This window comes from Hydractinia symbiolongicarpus, chromosome 8 (assembly GCF_029227915.1).
Source record: "Hydractinia symbiolongicarpus strain clone_291-10 chromosome 8, HSymV2.1, whole genome shotgun sequence".
Taxonomy (NCBI): domain Eukaryota; kingdom Metazoa; phylum Cnidaria; class Hydrozoa; order Anthoathecata; family Hydractiniidae; genus Hydractinia; species Hydractinia symbiolongicarpus.
Window position 1 is genome coordinate 13,848,501 of NC_079882.1, and position 19,976 is coordinate 13,868,476.

The 19,976-nt window shown below is 33.7% G+C and overlaps 1 protein-coding gene and 1 long non-coding RNA gene across 2 annotated transcripts in view; one reads left to right on the forward strand and one right to left on the reverse strand.

Moving 5' to 3' along the window:
* Positions 1 to 19,976, forward strand: part of LOC130655228 (replication protein A 32 kDa subunit-like) — an 86,515-nt gene that overhangs the window by 3,163 nt on the left and 63,376 nt on the right. Inside the window, exons 2-3 of the mRNA XM_057457960.1 lie at positions 10,909 to 10,925; positions 16,100 to 16,168. Of these exons, the coding sequence (XP_057313943.1) occupies positions 10,909 to 10,925; positions 16,100 to 16,168 (86 nt within the window). The remainder of the gene's footprint in view (positions 1 to 10,908; positions 10,926 to 16,099; positions 16,169 to 19,976) is intronic.
* On the reverse strand, positions 7,981 to 9,081 carry LOC130655230 (uncharacterized). Its single transcript, XR_008984600.1, has 3 exons — positions 8,943 to 9,081; positions 8,814 to 8,845; positions 7,981 to 8,108 (listed from the first exon to the last, which is right to left on the reverse strand). It is a non-coding gene; the product is annotated as an uncharacterized LOC130655230 (long non-coding RNA).

Here is a 19,976-nt window from a genome sequence, read left to right on the forward strand (position 1 = left end):
TATTAGCAGATGATACAATAATTATTTCTTCCCATAAAAACTAGGATACCCTTGTCTTTCAGGTCGAGTTAGAACATTCGCAAGTCGACCTTTTGGAAATAATAACAAAATTCATCTGGTGATGGGAGAGGAAAATATTAGCCAAAATTCATAAAAATTAATTAATCAGGAACAAGCTGATAATACAATTAATTACGGTAATTAACTTTTTTTTTAGATATTCTTTTGTAGGGTTGGTAACCAAATTTCTCTCCTCAAACCTCTTTACACGCCTAAAAGAAACTTTGGAGTGTCATGTCTTGCACACCTCAGGACCTGTGTGGAGAGCGATGCACAAAATAGAAAATCTTTTATTTTTTATCTTTTTTATTTATCTTTCTAATTATCTCTGGTGGTTCATTGAGCTTTTTTATCTATACTCCTTCAATTTTATAAGATCATAATTATCTTTGTTTAAACATGTGTTCGTAGAAGAATTTTTGAGTTTTAAAAATCAAATAATTTTCATTCAGTGAAGACCTTCTATTTTGTAGCAATTTGAAGGAACTTAATATTTTTTCAAAACCTAAAAATATTTTAACAAAAAAAATTGAAAGGTGGTACCTAGGAATTGGTGAAGTTTGAGTCCTGATGAAAAGAAGAAGTGATTGGTTCAAAAATTGAAAATATAAACAGAAGAACCTATGTGACTGAGATATGGTGCAAAGTCTGTGCCAAATATAAAGAACTCAAAAAATTCCAACTCTGAAAGGCGTTGCTTTTACAAAAGGAACTAACATTTGTCATCTTAAGCTTTTCTTGTTTAAGCGACTCTAACTTATTAAAGGGCCCGACCAACCCTAATTTTCACAACAGCAAAAAGATAATATCAAGCAAAAAAGTTTTAAAGAAAAAAAATGAAAACAAATAAACATTTTATTAACCCATCTCGTGAAAAAAGATTACTGTCGTAACACTCTCCTTCGACTGTGCAAGAAACATTAAAAGAACACTAAACTTTTTTATTAAAATAATTTTTTTTCGTTATTTTAAACAGGAGAATAATAACTTGCTATATAAATTTCGAAACAGCCCAAGAATAGTTTTTGCGGTATGGTTTTTAAAAAAACACAAGAAAAACTCTTGCTGCATAACTTTTAAAAATAAGTTTTTGAGCATGCAAGTATTTTTATCTTTTCACCTTGAGTGCTAGTTACATTTTTTTAGTGAGACAAATTATTATTATTTCCTCTTTGCAACTAAAAATTATAAACTGCATGCGTTATGCGAAAATACATAAAAAAATATGCTTCTTGTAACACCATCCTTTATTGTTATTTTATTTATTTATTTTTGTTGTCGTTCCAACCATACATTCTCGATAAAATTATTTTTGTGTTTCCGACCAACCATAAGCTGCTATCTACTTCGCCCCTAGAACAACTAATTAAGTTGGAATCGCTTTTTTCTAAAATTCAATTTCAAATAAAAATATAATAAAATATGCAAAAGAATTTTCAAATGTAAAAAACAACAACAAAGACACAAGATTATACGCATCTATTGCAGTCTTTGTCATGAATATTTGCACCCGCGTGCGGTGGTATGTACACCTACACTAATACAGGCGTGCGATCAGTATCGCACGCCTAGCTTATGATTTTGGCGTGCAATTATTACATTCAAGAGAGTGGTGTCCTGTACCTTTATACAGCTTTCGGACAAATGTTCTCATAATGTAATAATGCCAAAGAAAAAACATGTTCAATAAAGTTTAAAAAATCTTTTTAAAAGGCGAAAGAGAAAGCAAATATCTTTAGTAATAATAATCGAAAAAATGTATATCGTATTAAAAAGAAATCCAGACGTTCTGTTTCCCACACGACACAGCAGGCAATAAGTCAGCCCTGCCATCGCTTTTGTGAGAAGAGATGTTCTGCGAAGACTCTAACAATTGAGTCTCCTGTATAGTTTTGCTTTGCATTGAACTGTGCCTGTGACAAGCATTTTTACGAAGCATGTCACCGGCGACTTCTGCGATATTCAACTTAATGATGCCCTGACCTTCAGTTTGTAAATAACATGTGTACAACTTACTTCCTAATCAGTTTATCATAAAACATAGAGAGCTAGTTGGGACAGAACTATTAACTTAAGAAGTACACCATTGGGAAGGTAGGTCAATAGGACTTGTACTTCATTTCCATTTGTCATCGTCTTAAGGAGAGCAATACAAGGTTGATGAATTTTTTGCCAGCTGAAAAACAAAAAAAATATTGTTAACGCAATACAGACGCAAAACATTTGAAATGTATCTCACGTAAGCAATTTTAATGAAGGTGGGTATTTAATAGAAATACATTTTAGAGATACATTTTAAAAAGGAAGAACAATAATGTATTGGTTAAAGTTTGGGTAAGGGATTACTCTAAAATAGCTCAGTTCTGCTTGGCGTGTGTACGAATTAGAACAAGTCGTGTGATAAAGAGCACGCCTGAATTTCACATGGCGTGTGCGGAGGTGTGCGTGTGCGATTGCACGCCATTCATGACCAAGACTGTATTGTTTAATATTTTTATTGTTATTCACAATCCATCACGACTATCACCATTAATGGTGACGATCGCAATAGCATCGTAATTTTTCAAACATTGCAACTATCGCAAAGTTCTTTGTTGGCATATTTTCTATCGCGATAGTCAAGATTGGTTCGCGGATCGTTCGTTTTGTGCATGATACCTGCTCACAATGTTAGGTGTCTTGACTCCAGTACTGTATTATTCAGATTGATTGTTACCTTTCTGGAGAAATGCACAGGCAGTCTACTGCTATTGATAACAACCAACCAGAAGGTGGAAAAGTTGTTCTCTCCAATCAAAAACTGATGCCACCCACCCGAATATAAGAACATTATTGGAAGACTCGGTGTTCAATATGTACTTAAAATTATTTTGGTCAACATATTATATGGTTTTGACGTCGTTGATGCCACACATGCATTTTGAATTTTTGGTACGCTACCTAAGGGAGAATGGTGTTAAACTGATCGAGGGAAGGCGCAAAAACAAAGCTGGTATTTTATTTTCAAATATACAAATAGTTACTCTATAGTGAGTACACAACCTCGTTCCCAACGTTCCTTGCCCTTTTTAAGGCAACATGTCTTGGGTACAAGGTTGGTTAGTACATTGTGGTCAAACAATGTTTCTACAATGTTAATTGTCCCGGCCCTAACACAACACAATGAAATGACTGAATTTTATGAAGCACTCACTCCAACTTTCCTCTTTTCAAAACCAATCTTGTTCCCATTGCTTATTGTTTACTGTTTTATGTTTTAGCACAGGAATTGATACATTACGTAGCAAATGCAACTCGTAAAAAGATTGCCAAGATCTTTGCTAGCAAACATTTTTTGCTAGCAAAGATTTCTTTGCTTCGCTATCTGATGGAAGCCAGGCCAGAAAAACAAGCAACGAGAAAGAACTTGTACTTACTCGTCCCACATGTCGGTATGGAAAGCCTGCTTACTTTGTGGTGGAGTGCTAAATCGCTGCAGATGGCGTTAGATTCAGTTTTTTTCAGTAGAAAACCCTGCACTAAATATTCAAGCTGGTAATATACCCCTGCTTGACTACAACACAAAGTTAGTTACTGCTACCGCTGATGGAGCTGCTGTGAATATGGAACAGTACAGTGGAGGTCTCACACAAATGAATTCGGAACCCATGGTTGGTAACAATACACTGCCTTAACCATCACTTGGAGTTGGCCATTAAGAAAGCCATTTCTGAGTTCTTTTTATTAAGCAACCATGGCAAACTAAAATCAGAAGTGAAAAATCCCGCAACAGCATTAGGTATCACATACTACTCAATGCCAAAAACACACATGGAACCCGTTTTGTAAGTCATCACCGCAAGGAATTAAAAAAATCCTCCATAATTAGCCCACCTTAATAACAACATTCAAAGAATATGCAGCTGATCCAGGATGTTGACGTGAAACACGTGCCAAAGCTATTTGAATTCACCTTATTTAAAATCATACAAGTTTATGTCTAATGTCATTGTCTATCTTGATGTGCTCAACAGAAAGAGTTGTTAAAGTGGTGTACAACATGCAGTCTGTTGTTACATTGTCGCTCTCGTATTTGGAAGATCTACAACGAGAAACATTGGATGATGTCATAAGCAGTTACAGTACAGTCTGAATGTAATCTACCGCGTACACACTAATATCACACCTTTGCATGGAGGACGGCAGTTGTTTGTCTTTTATTTTAATAAAATCCCTTAAGGGTTTTGCAAGTTTATATTTGCGTGTTAAAAAACAATGTGCTCGTGAAAAAAAATCGGAGCAATTGTATTTCTTGTAATAGCGAGATACATTGTGTAAATGTATTGATAAGCTATTCCCTTAAGTATTAGCGTGAAGTAATAAAATAATAAAAATCTTTCAGCGAAGTTTTATAATACATTGTGCGAGAATGTGTTGTTGATTTAATTACTTAAAAAGATTCCAGCGCGTTTAATTTAAAAAACTTATGAGAAGCATTGTTCACAACTATTAAACGACTCGTGCGTTTTTTTATTAAAAAAATACAACTACGGTTTATTTTTGTAAAACAAATGGTGTATATTCTGAAATAAATACAATATCTACATTTCTCGATGAAAACATTTCCTTCTTAACAAACAACGTAAAATAAATCCTACCGCATATTTTTTTATTGAAACAAATTAAAACATTTCTATCGCTTCTTTTCGTTTTTAAACTTTTAAATGCAATCTAAAAAAACATTTACATCGCCGTTCTTCTTTCTTGAACTTTTAAAACGCGATCTAAAAAATCTTTTTTATCACCGCTTTTTGTTTGTAAACTTTTAAAATGCGATTTAAAAAAACTTTATCGCCGCTTTTCGTTCTTAAACTTTTAAAATGTGATCTTAAAACACATTTCTGTTGCCGCTTTTCGTTTATAAACTTTTAAAATGGGATCTTAAAAAACCTTTCTATCGCCGCTTTTCGTTTTTAAACTTTTATAATGCAATCTAAACTTTTATATTTAATTACTGCAATTAAAAATTTCAAAAGAGTTCGCGCAAAATAGATTGCTAAAATTGATCTTGCAACCTATTGTGATTAAACAATCGATCGCGTGGGGTCATTGTTTATCAGCGAGGCAATTATTTTCTTAAAAAAACAAAAGCTATCACAATGTTATTGTTCTGTGTAACCATTCATGCGAGTTTCGCGTCCGCGATAGATTACATTCAGACTGTACTGCACCTGAAGAGATTCTCGATTTAACTACAACAATATGACAATAGAGTTGATTAAGTCATGCTTATAGGTAAATATCCCAAGACTGGCCACAGATGAAAGAAATTGCCCCTATCGCGATTACATCCACATTGTACTAGAAAACAGGAATTACGCCCAGTTCAGAGCAAACTGCTAAATCTGCTCTGAATTTACAAACTACTGCTGCTTGACTCATCAAAGAGAAGTTTTCATCTATTTCAATGAAATTGATGATGCGTACAGCCTGTTGACAAGGCTGGAGTTGACAAGGCTTGAACCTCAGTATTGAGAGAATGATCCAGAAAACGGCAAGGATGCTATAAGAAAGTTATGTCAACATTTTAAAATTCCATTAACAGCTGCTGGGTTTGATATGCAACAAGCTTTCATCGAATGGAGATCTTTGCAGGTGTGAAATCTTTTTACAAAAAAATGCTGCTGAAACTGCTGCTGTGTGGGAAAAATTATTCCTTCAAAGGAGTGGTCCCACAAAAAATCAAAAAAAAATAATTTCATCTTATTTTATGGGAAATATTTTATTTATTATTATAAAAAACTTTTTTTGACGTCATAGTTTTGACGTCACAATTCAGCAAATAGAATGATATTCTAGAGAATCCAAGATCGTAATTTCATAATTAGAAATATTTATTTTATTTTATTTTCTATAATTATAATCACATATTATATATTATATATTGTGTGTTTATTCTTCTGAGTAAGGGACATAGAGTTACAATGTTTTTATTATCATTTTATTTAGTGGTCTCGAATTGAAAAAAGTTGCAGCCCTGTGCCTGTAATAAGCTCATCAAAGGTTTCCATCTCATTATCACCGTCCTCATCTTCTCCAAAATTGTTTTCTTCAATAATATCTCTAATTCTTCTTCACTGTGTCTGTGTTTATATATGTGATCTGAGCATCAAGCTTTTCTTTCTCTCTCTCTCTATCTCCCTCTCTCTCAAAACTAACATCGCCGATTATGACATCACAGCAAAAGGTTCTTAATAAAAAGACAATCTTTGCGCATTGATTAAAAGATCAATAAACAATTTTTCGAAAAAAGAATAAAAACGTTATACTAATTGAATAGAACATGTAAAAAAAATCAAAAATTTCGTGGGACCACTCCTTTAACAAAAAAAGGAATTAACGAAGGAAAGTAACAACTTTTTAGAACTCGCACGCCTACTATCCTTCATCACACCCCCAAATAGAACTCAGGAGTGCGATGTTTGTCGAAACCCCATGCTCCATGACCAAGTTTGAATCTCAGGAAGTTGATACGAGATGCTGTTTGTGTTTGTCATGTTCTACACTGTTGATTGTTTCTTTTATCATCCTAGCCGTTGTTCTGGATTCTCTGTCAATGATTGTTTTTCTCATCCTAATTAAACTGATGAGTTCTGCTTCAACTGTGGTCTGCAAGTTTGTTTTTCTTAACATCTCCCTTTCTCACTGCACACATATGTTCTTGGACTTGTTGCTTGAACTTTCTTTTTGTTCACCTATATATACTCCGTTGCAATCTGTACACAAGATTTGGTAAACAACATTGCTTTGTTCTTCCATGTTAATTTTTTTCCTTTGGTTTAGACAAAGTGCTTAATTTAAGTGTCTTTAGAGTTAGAATGCATTTGTTCTAGTGTTGCTTTAAAACTTGATGAAGGGTCTTGCTGGTACCTGGTATGAGGGGTAGGAATGCTGTTGCAATAAATTCCTCTGATGCTTCTGTGCTAACGATACAAGGAACAAAATAAAACTGGCTCCTGAAAATCAGCAAATTTCGCTTCCAGTAACTCTTTTAACGAATTGCAAACATCTTTTTTCTTCCAAATAGCGGAATTTATGGAATTTTTGTTAAGGTATGTAAGATTTTAAAATTCAATGGTAATGCAACATCAAGTGCTCTGGTTCAAATATTTTGGAAGCTGATGCTGCAATCTCCAATATTTCTGCATATGTACAAACTAGACATAAAAACTGAGTAAATGACGTAATTTTTTTAGATATCCTTAAACAGTGGCTTGTATTTCTGCTCTAGTTTTCGGTTTGGCAACAACTGTTTCATAAGCTACTTGAATAGCTGGCCAAATTGCAAGCAACTTCTTGTATGCAGCACCAACAAATTGAGTACTAGTTAATTTGCTTAGTAAGTGATGCTAGACGTTTAAAGCATGGCAGGCTGCCTTAATCTCAGTTTTGATTTTCCCGGAGTTTTTCAAAAACTTAAAGTTATGATGTAGAATTTATCAACTTGTTGAAACGCTGTTGTTTTAAAGGCGTGCTTCACTGCCAGTTCAACGCGATCGTTTGAGCAGTGAATTTTGACTAGCCAAGGTCTTGTCATAAGACCAGACTTTCGGCCAAAATTGACCCTGGCACCGTCTGGAAGTACAAACCAATCATTTTCGTGCAGTAATCTACTGGCTTGAGGGGAATGAATCCCTCTTGGTTGAAGATACCAGCTATACCATTGTGAAGAGACTCTGCATCAGTGCCACCATACCCGCTCATTTCTAAGAGTGACGCCACAAAATACACTGTTAGCCCTAAAATACAGAAAAGAAAGAAAAAATAATTGTGTTTTTTAGTGAAATAATTTTTGTTGGACTTTGAAATAATGTAACTATTGTAAATTGTTTTCACCATTGCGGGTTGTTCGTGTTTGCACCATTTCTCTATCACTACCTGTTTTTCACGCCTGTGATCCGTTGGTCAAAACTGACATAAAATGTGTACTGGCAAGAAAGATAACCTTTTCTCGAACTGCCTCCACAATAAACTAATAAATTCTCTTGCACTTTTTTGATCAGAATGTCCTAAAGTAAAAAAATCTTAAAATAAAGTACAAAAATGTAAGAGAAACCTCGCCCCAGATCCCTTTTTCATTAGGAAAAAAGTTTAAGTATCTTCAATTAAACGTACGCCATTAATTTCTGCACTTTTACCAACGTTGTAAATTAATTCAATGTTAGGTTAGGATTCATCGCTATTTTGTAAGCAGTTCAAAACTACTTTAAGTATCTCCTTTGTGCTTTTGTGCTTCTTATCGTCAATTCGTTTTTGGGAAGATCCTTGAACTAAAATAGGTACACCATCACCACCTGTTCCTTGTTCTAATTCCAAAACGATTTTATGGCAGGCACCATCATATCGTGTTACAAAATTGTAACATGGGTTGCCGATTTTATATGGGACATTGGATACCTGAAACTTAGTGACAGTTTGTGCCATCAGTAAATGCCAAAACCGATGTCTTTACACTACCCTTCAGTTTTAATGCAAGTTCAGTTTTATAGCAAGCACAAATTTTGCACCACTTATAGTTCACCATAGTTTTGTCGTCAACCTCTTTAGTTTTATAACCAATAATGTCCTCTTAATATACCACTTTTTTAAACGTAGAAATCTCATTTTTGCCAAGAAAAAAACGTGTCCTTGTATTCAATAAAATAAGATATAAAAGTGAATGGTTACACATTGTCTAAAAAATTTGAAAGAAACAACTTTAACACCATGATTACCTTTTGATTTGTACCGAAAGATTTTTAACAATCTAAACCGAAAGTAGAAAAAGAAGTATAACATCGATAAAAAAAATATGAATAATTTTTTATCGAGTAAAGAAATATCATCTCAAAAATTATACGAACCTCCCTAGTTAAAAACGTCTTTTTTGAACTTTGCATATATTATTAGTAATCTAAAAAAAATTAAAAAGAACAGAAAAGATATAAAAGAGTATAGGACGAAATGGGCTCAGCAAAATATATAGTTTCGATTCACAAGTAGCATCCATCATATGAATAAACTTGTTTAACATAATTCTGCATTTTTGACATCAATAAAAGAAAAAGTTAATTTATTTGTAGCAAATAACTGGGCCTGCATTATGGTAAAATACATTCAAAATAACAAGGGAGGATATGGTTGCTGTAACCCCCTATTTTGTATGGATTTTGTAATAATTTTAATGCTGGAAAACACTTAAAATTTTTATGAAAATATTTTCTCTGTTGTTTTTTATCTAAGTGAGAGGAGAACAATTTGCTGTATAAATTTCAAAACAGCACAAGTATAACTTGCTGCAAAACTTTCAAACAGTGCAAGTATATTCTGTATAACTTTCGAAACAACACAAGAAAAAATCTTTTACTTACTCTTTAACTTAAAACAAGTTTTTGAGCATGGAAGTATTTTTATCTTTTCACCCTGACAGTTACTTCTTTATAATAATAGCCGCCTCTCTGTTATGGAAAAATGAAATGTGATATATAAAGGACGGGCAACCCATTTATTTCAACGTTTTGACGACTAATGTTTTCATAAATCAAAACAAAAGAACAAATTCATCCAAACAATTTTTTGGTGAGACAAATTATTAATTGTTTTTCCTTGGCAACAAAAATTCATTCATTACCTGCATGCGTAAAGCGAGAATACAAGGAAAAATATGCTTGTCGTAACACTTCTCCATTGTAGTCCAATGGCCTGGACACCACAGAAACAATTTTGATGTAGAAAGTGTCAAACGTCTAGCCTTTTTCTTTATTGCCAACACTGGTATGGCGGGTAAAAATATTATACTCAGGTTATATACAACAGAAAAACGTAGATGTTTCCACAGGCTGACTAGTACTATTTTAATTTTTAGTAGCAAATTTGAATAGCCTAATGGTATCGTTTCTGCAGATTCAACTGCAGGTAATCTTTTTGCACTTTGCTTTTATATCTTAACAAACTTGTACTCAGATTTATCACTTTTGAATATAAGTAATAAATTTGGTTAGCCTGACATCTTTGCACATATTGTTGTTATAGTTCAGCAAACTCTATTCTGACTGATAACATTTTGTTTCTAATAATACATTCTGTTTTAAAAATAAATTTTACGCAAAGAGTAAGTATGGCGTGTGAGGAGGCATGTGTGTGCAATCGCACGTCATTCCTATTCAAATCTGGATAGCCTGACATCTCTGATCTTATAGTTATACCCAGAATGATACAATCTTGTTTTTTAAAATAAATTCAGATCGTCTGACATATTTTCACATATTGCTCTTATATCAGAAATCTCAACAGGCTTTTAATTTCAGTGATTAATTCAGAAACCTTGACATCTTTGAACTTGATACTCTTTAAGATTTTTTCCATCTGTTTCACAGGACCTTTCATAAAAACATTTGAAATGTTCTTAGAAACCTGGAAAATTAAAGGGTAGTACGTAAGTGCCAGGAAGTTGTCATCAGAATGTCATTGTAGAAGAAATGAAATGTGGACTGAACCTGGATTATTAACCTATATGTGACAACGTGCAGGGACAGGAATTCTGAATAAATCTTAAAAGAAAAATATTATAGACAGGAAAAAGGGTTACAAATGCAAAAATGTTCAGAATTGGTGTCAAAGAACACTTCAAAACTATCTTGAGGTGCGAAACGTAAGAGAATTTTAATGTTTGAAGCATGATAACCTAAGGAGAATAAATAAAAGTAAAAACGTCGACACCCATTTTTGTCTGATATGACTGTAGTTTCTAGGCCTGGCTTGTCATATTATTTTAATTTATTAATATTATTGTTGTGCATGTTTTTATCACTTTTACATACTTCTTTTTAGGTTTTGCTGGACGACAGGTGAGCTTTGTTATTATTTTTGCTAACTTCATTGTCTTTGAATGTATAATCTATTAACAAAAGTGTTATCCCGGATTGACACGGTCTAAGGAAAAGAGTTGCGATGTTTGCAACTACGTTGAAGAATGGCTTAAGCTTCCAAAGCAATGGAAAACAGGAAAACCAGTTTTGCTGGTATACTTGGTACAATGTCGATAGTGTGTGGGAAGTGCCACAGTGGATTGCCAAGTTTGGTCTTCGACTACTACAAATCTTGTTAAAAAGACAGTACCTCAGGAGTAATTTTATGGTGACTATTGCCAACTGGGTAATCACTATCCATGGAATATTAGGAATATATTTTAATTCGCTAGGCTGATAGTGTGAACAACATTTGCTGCCGAGAAGTGTTTTAGCAATTTAAATTTAAGTCTTATGTTCTACTCAGATAGGATAAGTGCGAAATTACTTCTTTCCTTTTGCTTGTTTACCTTTACAGTATCAGTCTGTAACAGTGTTTAGACTCTTCTTTAAATTCCTACAGTGCCTGGGTCCTTTTTATTAGATTCTCCAAGAACTTGTATGCTCCGTTATTACTTTTTATCTTTCTTTTGATAATAACATTAACTGGTGATAGCATAGGCTAAGTACTCTTTTAGTGTTGGTCAGTTAGAGCATTGCCATTTGCCTTGCAGTACCTTGTTAAATCGCTATGTTTTATTATGTGTGTGATAATATTTTATTAGTTTTTATGTCGCCACATCAACAGTGTTGCTTACTCTATTCTTACTTTTTAGTGTAAGATAGTAGTTCTAAATAGTTATGAATGTATCAGCTATTTTTAAAATGATTCTTGTACCAAAATAATTACTAACAAGGGATCAATAGCAAGTGACCTACAGTGCTCCCAGACCACAACTGCAAAATGACTTTATATATCAATATGAATGTATATCTGAAATATGAAATAAGATTAGCAAGGTTTATAAAACCGAATTTAACATTCCTAATTAGTTTTCTTTTTTAATTTTTCTTTCTGGTTTTATGATTTAAATTTGTAACGTTTTTAGAGAAAATGGAACAACCTATAATACCGGTATTATTTTACTGGTATACAATTTAAAATTACTGGTAAAGCTTAAAAATTTTACCGTTATATTCTCTTAAAAGTACCAGTATAATATAAGCGACATCGTTAGCCCACATGTGAGATTGAAAAAACTTGTCTTGTAGGGTTTTCGGAAATAATCGAAAGACTTATCCAGTTTTTGAAGAATTAAATAGATTAAACAGTGATCGCCCAACAACCCTTGACAGCTACATTTCCTCATGCGAAATGTCAACTGTGTCAAAAAGAAAGTACATCGATAATGTGCTATGTGAAAAGGAAGCCAGTGAAGATAGTACAAGAACAGCTGTTACCGCTGAAAAAGGAAGTAAGAGTTGACTGCAGTTACGTCAACCAATTCAGTTTTAATGTGATTGGAAAGCTACGGGAAGCGTAAGATAGCTCTCTATCTTACGAAAGCCATAGGGAGCAACAGTTAAAAAAAAATAAAACTGTTCAAGAAATTAATTGATAAACTTTAAAATATAATTGTCTCCTAATGTTAAGTATAAGTTTTTTTTAAAAGAACATCAAAAGCGTTTAAAGTTGTGTGAATCTTTTTTCTCTTTCTGCATCTTGAACTGAGCCTGGACACCCAGCAAAACATCATCATCATCATTCTCGGCTTAACGTCCGTTTTCCATGCTAGCATGGGTTTGACGGGGTATATTAATGACCCTCTTCCAATCTGATCTAGACTGTGTTAGATCTCTGTATCAATTCTGTCCTTATAACCTCCTGCCAAGTCTTTCTCGGTCTGCCTCTGGGCTTTTCCCCAGGAACTATTAAGTCTCTACACTTTCTTACCCAATTATCCCCCTCCATTCTTTCCAAGTGCTCCAGCCAATTCAATCTTCTTATCTGGATAACATCTTTAATTCTACGGATACTTAGCCTGCTTCTTAGCACATCTGAACTCTTTCTGTCTCTCAGACTGGCGTTACCTAACCATTCTCATCATTCCTTTCTAAACGGTCAAGATCTTCCTGCTTCACTGCCCATGTCTCACTACTGTACAACATAACACTTCTTACACAGGCCTCATACAACCTACCTTTTAACTCAATTGACAAGGCTCTGCTAGTCAACAAAGGAAGTAACTCTCTGAACTTTTTCTAAGCAGAACTTATGCTGCAAGTAACACTTCTTCCAACACCCCTGTCACTGCCCAACATATCACCTAAGTAACAGAAGTTCTCAACTATCTCTAACGAGCCACTGTTGTACATCATTAAAGCTGAAAATACTTCATTCTCTATAATCTCACCTTTGTAACACTTACAAACTGAATGTCAGCTCTTAACCTTCCACCAATACTACTGCACTTCTTATGTACCCAATGCTTGCAAGTCTGACAAAAAATTGAGTTACTACCAACCCCTTTCCTGCAAACTCCACAAGGCCACTTTCCAACTACAAGGTCACACTTGGCTGCAATGCTTCTAATCATGATTTTAGACTTTGCTGGGTTCACCCTTAGCCCTTTCTCTTGTAGTCCTTTCTTCCACTTCTCAAACTTTTCAACTAATTCTTCCATCGACTCTGCTATGAGAACCAAATCATCTGCATACAAAAACTCCCATGGACAACCTGAACTCCATCAACAGCGCGTCCAAGACTAGAAAATGCAACAGAAGACTAAGTACAGAACCCTGATGTACACCAACATTTACACTAAATTCATCACTAAGTGAATCGTTAATCCTGACAGGACTTCTAGCATTGCTGTACATAGAATGTACCATCGTAACTAGCCACTCATCCACACCTATATTTCTCATCGCCAACCAAATAACTTTACGTGGCACTCTATTAAAAGCTTTCTCTAAATCTACAAAGGCAAAATAGAGATTCTTTCTCTTTCCTAAATACTTTTCCTGAAGCTGTCTGAGTAAAAATATTACATCTTTAGTGCCATGCCCTGGAACAAAACCAAATTGCATCTTATCTATATCAATTCTTTCTCTAAGTAACTTATCAATCACTATCACCCTTGACACACTCGACTGCCACTGACTTGGAATAGCACCATCCTTTATAATCTGATTAGCAAGACTTGTAATAAGCTTAACTGCAATATATCCAGATACTTTTATGATCTCTGCAACAATGCCTGATACTCCTGCAGCCTTGCCAATCTTCAATTTCCTAATAGCCTCCACTACCCATTTTGTCTTGATCTGCATAGCTGGCCCTTCTGCAACATTATCGCAGACAAATTATGCTCATCCTAATCAAACTCAGTGTTAAGCAACCTCTGATAATAATTCTTCCAAGCTACTCTTTTCTCCTCCTCTGTGATAGCCAAGATCCTTCATCATTACGTATACACTTCTTACCTATAACATCTGGATTAGTCTTCTTCATTTGCTTTGCTATCTTAAACACCTCATTGCGCTGGTCTTTCCTTCTTAACACATCTGCAAATCTGTTTCTCTCTGCTTCTGATTTGTGCCTTATACACTCCTGTAAGAGCACGACGCTTAGCTTCTAAGTAAATATTTTTACTACCACCTGACTTCTACTCTTTCTAAAGTTTCCTCTTTTCCTTTATACACTGGTCAACCTTGTTATTCCACCACCAGGTCTGTCTATGTCTAGCTGGTCCTTTCGTCCACCCACATGTATCAGCAGAAGCTTCTATAAGACAATTCTTCAAAGTAGTCCAAGTACTTTCAACATTGTCACTATCACACTGACCATTGTGGGCTAACTGCTGAACTTTTGCAATAAATTGTCTTGCTACAATCTCTTCGTTCAGCTTCCAGACTTTACGACGGGGCCTGTACTTTCCCTTGGCTTCTTTAACACTCTTCAAGATAATATCACAAACCAGCAATCTATGCTTGGAAACACACTTCCCCTGATTAACTTTCACGTCCTTCACCACTTTCTTGTCTGACTTTCTAACCAGGAAGTAATCTATCTGTGTCTTACAGCCACCTGACTCATATGTCAGAAATATGTCAAAACAATCTGTAAATTTTCTATTGTGATCACAGACTCCTTGAAAAATAAAGGACAGAAACCCTTTGCGATTAATACAATTTGCATTATATTGTTGTTGGCCAATATTCGGTATGTGAGTTCCTTTGAATGCTCCAATGACGCCTTCCATGTTTTTAAACAGCTTAAAACCATTTATTGTCTCCAAAATTATCTTTCAGGAGAACATGTAATTGTTATTTTAAATAAATTTTCCAAAATTCCCCTACTTACTTGACAAAAAGTTTTGCGATCTGTAGACTGATACATCAAACCTATCGGAGATTGATGGCAAAGGTACCATAAATAAATACAAACCTAAAAACAACACCATAGATATAACAAAATAAGTAAGTTAATGAGATAATACAATGTTGGCATGATTTTTTATTTCAACACATATACCTGTTTGCAAAGCAGAACACACGGTCTACCACTAGTTTTCTTTGGTAAAAAAATGAAGCGGTACTAATCAGCTGGCAAAGCTTTTCAACAGATGTCTATTTCAAACGAAATTCGATTTGAAAACATGATTGGGATATCTGAAATAGAAATAATCATAATTAAAATTAGTCAACTTCTTGAAACTTCTTAAAAAACATCTGTAATTTTCTCATCAACATCATACACTTCTAAAATCGCAGCTGCTGCTTTGGCCCTTGCAGACGACATATTTGTTATTGTAATTAATTTTGCCGTGGCAATATCAGTTACTGTCTTACTCGTTGCATAATTGAAATCAATATATTTTTTATTTCTTTGGTAAAATGAGTGCAACTCGTGCCACAAATGCAAAAGGTAATTTCAAATTATTAGAGTAACAAATTTAAAGTAGCAAGTTTAAAAAATATAATGCTTAACTGCCCAAACTTTTTGTATAACTGGGGCAATTAATGGCTTAGCTATTGTCTCATTTCTTCGAATTAGACGTGTCTTTGTGTGAATGAGAGCAATTACTTGCTCCTTAAGGATAGACCTGTTCTTAGCTCATCTGAGCTTCTGTCTTTTAAAGTGCTGTTACCTCCACCTGTCCATGAATTCATTTCCTATGCTGGTAGCAACTTCCATAATAAAAGGTTAATAATTTGATTATTTTTCTTAGCCTGGAACAGATGGTGGGGGTTTCATGAGTCCAGGCTTAAACTCGCCTGGTTTTGGATCACAAAAGAAGGTTAGTATTTTTTATTTTAATTAAGTTTTTTTAAATTTACATGTATATATTAAAAACAGTATAATCTACCCTGCAAAAACCATGCCAAAAGTAAACTTGATATGGGTTGAAGAAGATTTTTGTATCTGGTTTGTTTTGCAATAAATGTTTGATAGGATCATAATAGCATATAACAAATGTTATGTGCTTTTTTCCTATATTTTTTGTAATATGCAATTCACATATTTGACCTTGGTAACTTGGTAGATTTTGCATGTTGCAATTCTCCCAGGTACAATTTTACTTGCAATTAGCATGTTGTCATTAAAGGGAACCCAAGGTATAAAATAATGTTGGACTTATACAAAATATTCACATAAAGAATTTCAGATTTAATTATGCTGCATAAATTATAGCTGCATAAATTATGATGTCATATTTAAGTAATAGCAAATTTTGACATTTTCTGTCATCAGTAATTTTAAACCTTATAAATGATGCATCGATATTTTAAAGGTGAATTGATTAACATAAATATTTTCCCCAAAATGACACTCGTTTGCTCGTTCCAGGCCTCAGCAATTTTACTCCCGGTTTGGCTGGAGGTAAAATAGCTTAGGACGGGGGTAAAATGATAGTAAAAGAACCCCTGAAGTACACACCAATTCCGAATAATGTATTTTATTGGTAGGGCTTTCTATTGGCCAAAAGATTATAATGTAGAAACCCAAAGTAGCTTAAGGAAAATGGCAAACTTAAATTGGTTTCTGTATTCAGAAAGTATTTCTTATTTTTACACAAGAAGTTTCTGAATACGAAAACTGTTCTCAACAAGGAAACTGATTCCAAATCTGTATACCTTATCCCGAACTGATAGAGTATATTTTTTCTCACATTTCGTGTAAATCTTCATGGCAGGGGGGGGCACATGCAATATCATGCGTGTATGTGTGTGTTTTGTTTTTGACATTTCCTGTTAAATATGATCCTGCATGCAAAATACCAATATGATTGTTTTTTTGTAAATTCTTAAAGGGTTGTTGACATTCTTTTGGGGGGTGAGGAATTTAGGTTTTTTATGTTTACCTTAAAGTTTTGCAAGAGAGGGTGTTATGGTTGTCCATTTATATTGCTTGTGTTGCAAATGGTTGTTTTTTTAATTTTGTGCAAACTGTTGTAGAAATAGACATATACTGTAATATACAAATGCAATCTAAAAAAGTATACTTCACTGTAATCTGTTGTGTAAGCTGATGTTTTTTATATTTTGTGTTTTTAATGTTTTCTTGGGGAGAACTGTACAGTACTGGAAACAGGACACCTAACATCATGGACAGTGTATCCTGCGCGTCATGCACAAAAACAAAAAAATAATATCAAGCAAAAAAGTTGCAAAGAAAAAAAAGAAAAGAAAAACAAACAAACATTTTCTTATCCCTTCTCGTAAAAAAAATATTGTCGTAACGCCCTCCTTTCTTTATGATTATTATATATGTTTAAAATTACGCTTGCTAAAATGTAATACTGCAAGACTTTTAGTCGATACCATTTAGGAAAAATAATAAAAAAAGGTAGAATACGTTTGTCATAACACCCTCCTCCATTATGAATTTAAATAAATAATTTTTAATGCCGCAAAAGACTTTAAGTATTGTCAACTAAATTATAGTCTGTAAAAAGATTTTGCCCTTAAATTTAGATTTTCTTATAAGACTGCGCAAAAACATTAAAAGAACTTTTTTTTCATTATTTAGGTGGGAGAAGAATAACTTGCTGTATAAATTTCAAACCAGCTCAAGTATAACTTGCTGTATAACTTTCAAAACAACACAACTGTATTCTGTATAACTTTCAAATAACAAAAGAAAAATTCTTGCTGTGTAACTTTTAAAAAAGAAATTGTGAGCATGCAAGTATTTCTTTTCACCTTGAGTTTTAGTTAAATTTTCATAATGAGACAAATTATTATTATTCTTTCTTTGCAACTAAGAAATATAAACTGCGTTCGTTGTGCGAAAATACATAGAGAAATATGCTTGTTATTAACACCCTCCTCCGTTGTTAATATTATTTCGCCAACCAACCAACTATAAGCTACTATTGACATCACCCGTAGAACAACTAATTATGTTGGAGTTGCCTTATTTTTAAAATCCAATTTCCAATAAAAGATATTACAAGATGCAAAAGAATTTTTAAACGTAAAAATAGCAGAGACACAAGATTATACGGATCTATTGTTTAATGTTTTTAATGTTACTCACGATTCATCGTGACAATCACGATTAATGGGGACCATCACGATAGCTTTGTTATTTTTTTATACATCACGACTATTGCAAAGTTCTTCCACGATGGTCAGGAGAGGATCGAAGATGGTTCCTGTCGCACATTATGCACGGTCACAATGTTAGGTGTCCTGATTGCAGTACTGTATATGGAAAAATTTCAGGGAATTTGATAACAACCTATATAATGATAATTTTTACTTATCAATATGCCTTATCGCTATATCGCTAACAGTAAGTGGGTTATCGATAAATATTAATATCTGCATTGCTGCATAAATTATAATCATAAAATATTGGTGTTAGCTGAGAAAAACGCTAGTTATGTATAGCTTTGTTTTTTATTTCAGAATTAAACTGTGTATCGATATTTAATCTGTGTTATTTTCTGTTTTTTAGATAATAATTTTTTAGATAAAAAAAGCAATCAGAAGATTCAAAATTAACCAAGAAAGTTTTTAGCTAGGTTTAGTCAGGATAAGTTTTATCTTTTATAGGATCATAATCTAGAGAATAAAGCAAGAAGATAGCCGTTGAACATGTGGATAGTTATGTGTTTTGTTAACTTCAACAGAGCGTTTTCATGTAGTTCTTGCTCTAGGAAACTGTATCACCTTTTCTTCTTAAGTTTTTAACAAAATCTTTGTAGTTTTAATGATTTCGTTGTCTCTGGGGAAAAATAGAGTATATACAAGTCGTTTTGTTCTCAATTTACATGAGAAGCATTTTAAATGGAAATCTTAGTGTGTTTTTTATCCAGGAATTTTTCTTAACTTCAAGTATTGAAGACCATATCAAGAAGGACATGGGGAGGGGATGTTACCTATGAGGCCAATGGCAACACAGTTGTTTTTCTAATTTAAGAAACACGTTTATAAAGAACACAATACTGACACTTAACGCCCTTTTAACTGATTATGTCTTTTTTTCAGGGCTCTTTCTAAAGTTCTAATGGTAAAAATAAAAATAATGCTTTCCTCCTTATTGAAGATGAAATTTAAGTGCACACTTTGACATTTTTAGCACACGCAACATTTGTTTAATTTTCCATGTTCATGACAACGTAGGCCAGGTCTTGTCAGGAATGGCATGCGATCCCACGCGCACACGCCCACACAAGCCTATTTGAATGTTCCCGTGCGATCTTTGCACACCAAAAAAAACACTAAATACCTCAGGCGTGCGCTAATCGCACACCAAAATAAATAATATTCTGTTCAATAAAGGTGTAGGGAAATAATATACAGTGCTGATCACGAGTAAAGCTACACATCTTTAAGAGTACGAGTACAAATAAATGCAGAGTTCGAGTACAATGCGAGTGTGAGTAAAATAAATTAGAGTAATCTTTTTTATTAACGCGACAATGCAATAATTAAACTTCTCGCAAGTTATATTAAAGAAAAACATAAGACATTAATTTTAATTCACCATTTAATTTTTTTTTAATTTAGTTGCTCTTTTTAAATAAAAAGAAAATAAAAAAATAAGTTTTAAAGTTCAACTTTTCCGTCTCTTACTTCTAAAAATGCTTTCGCATC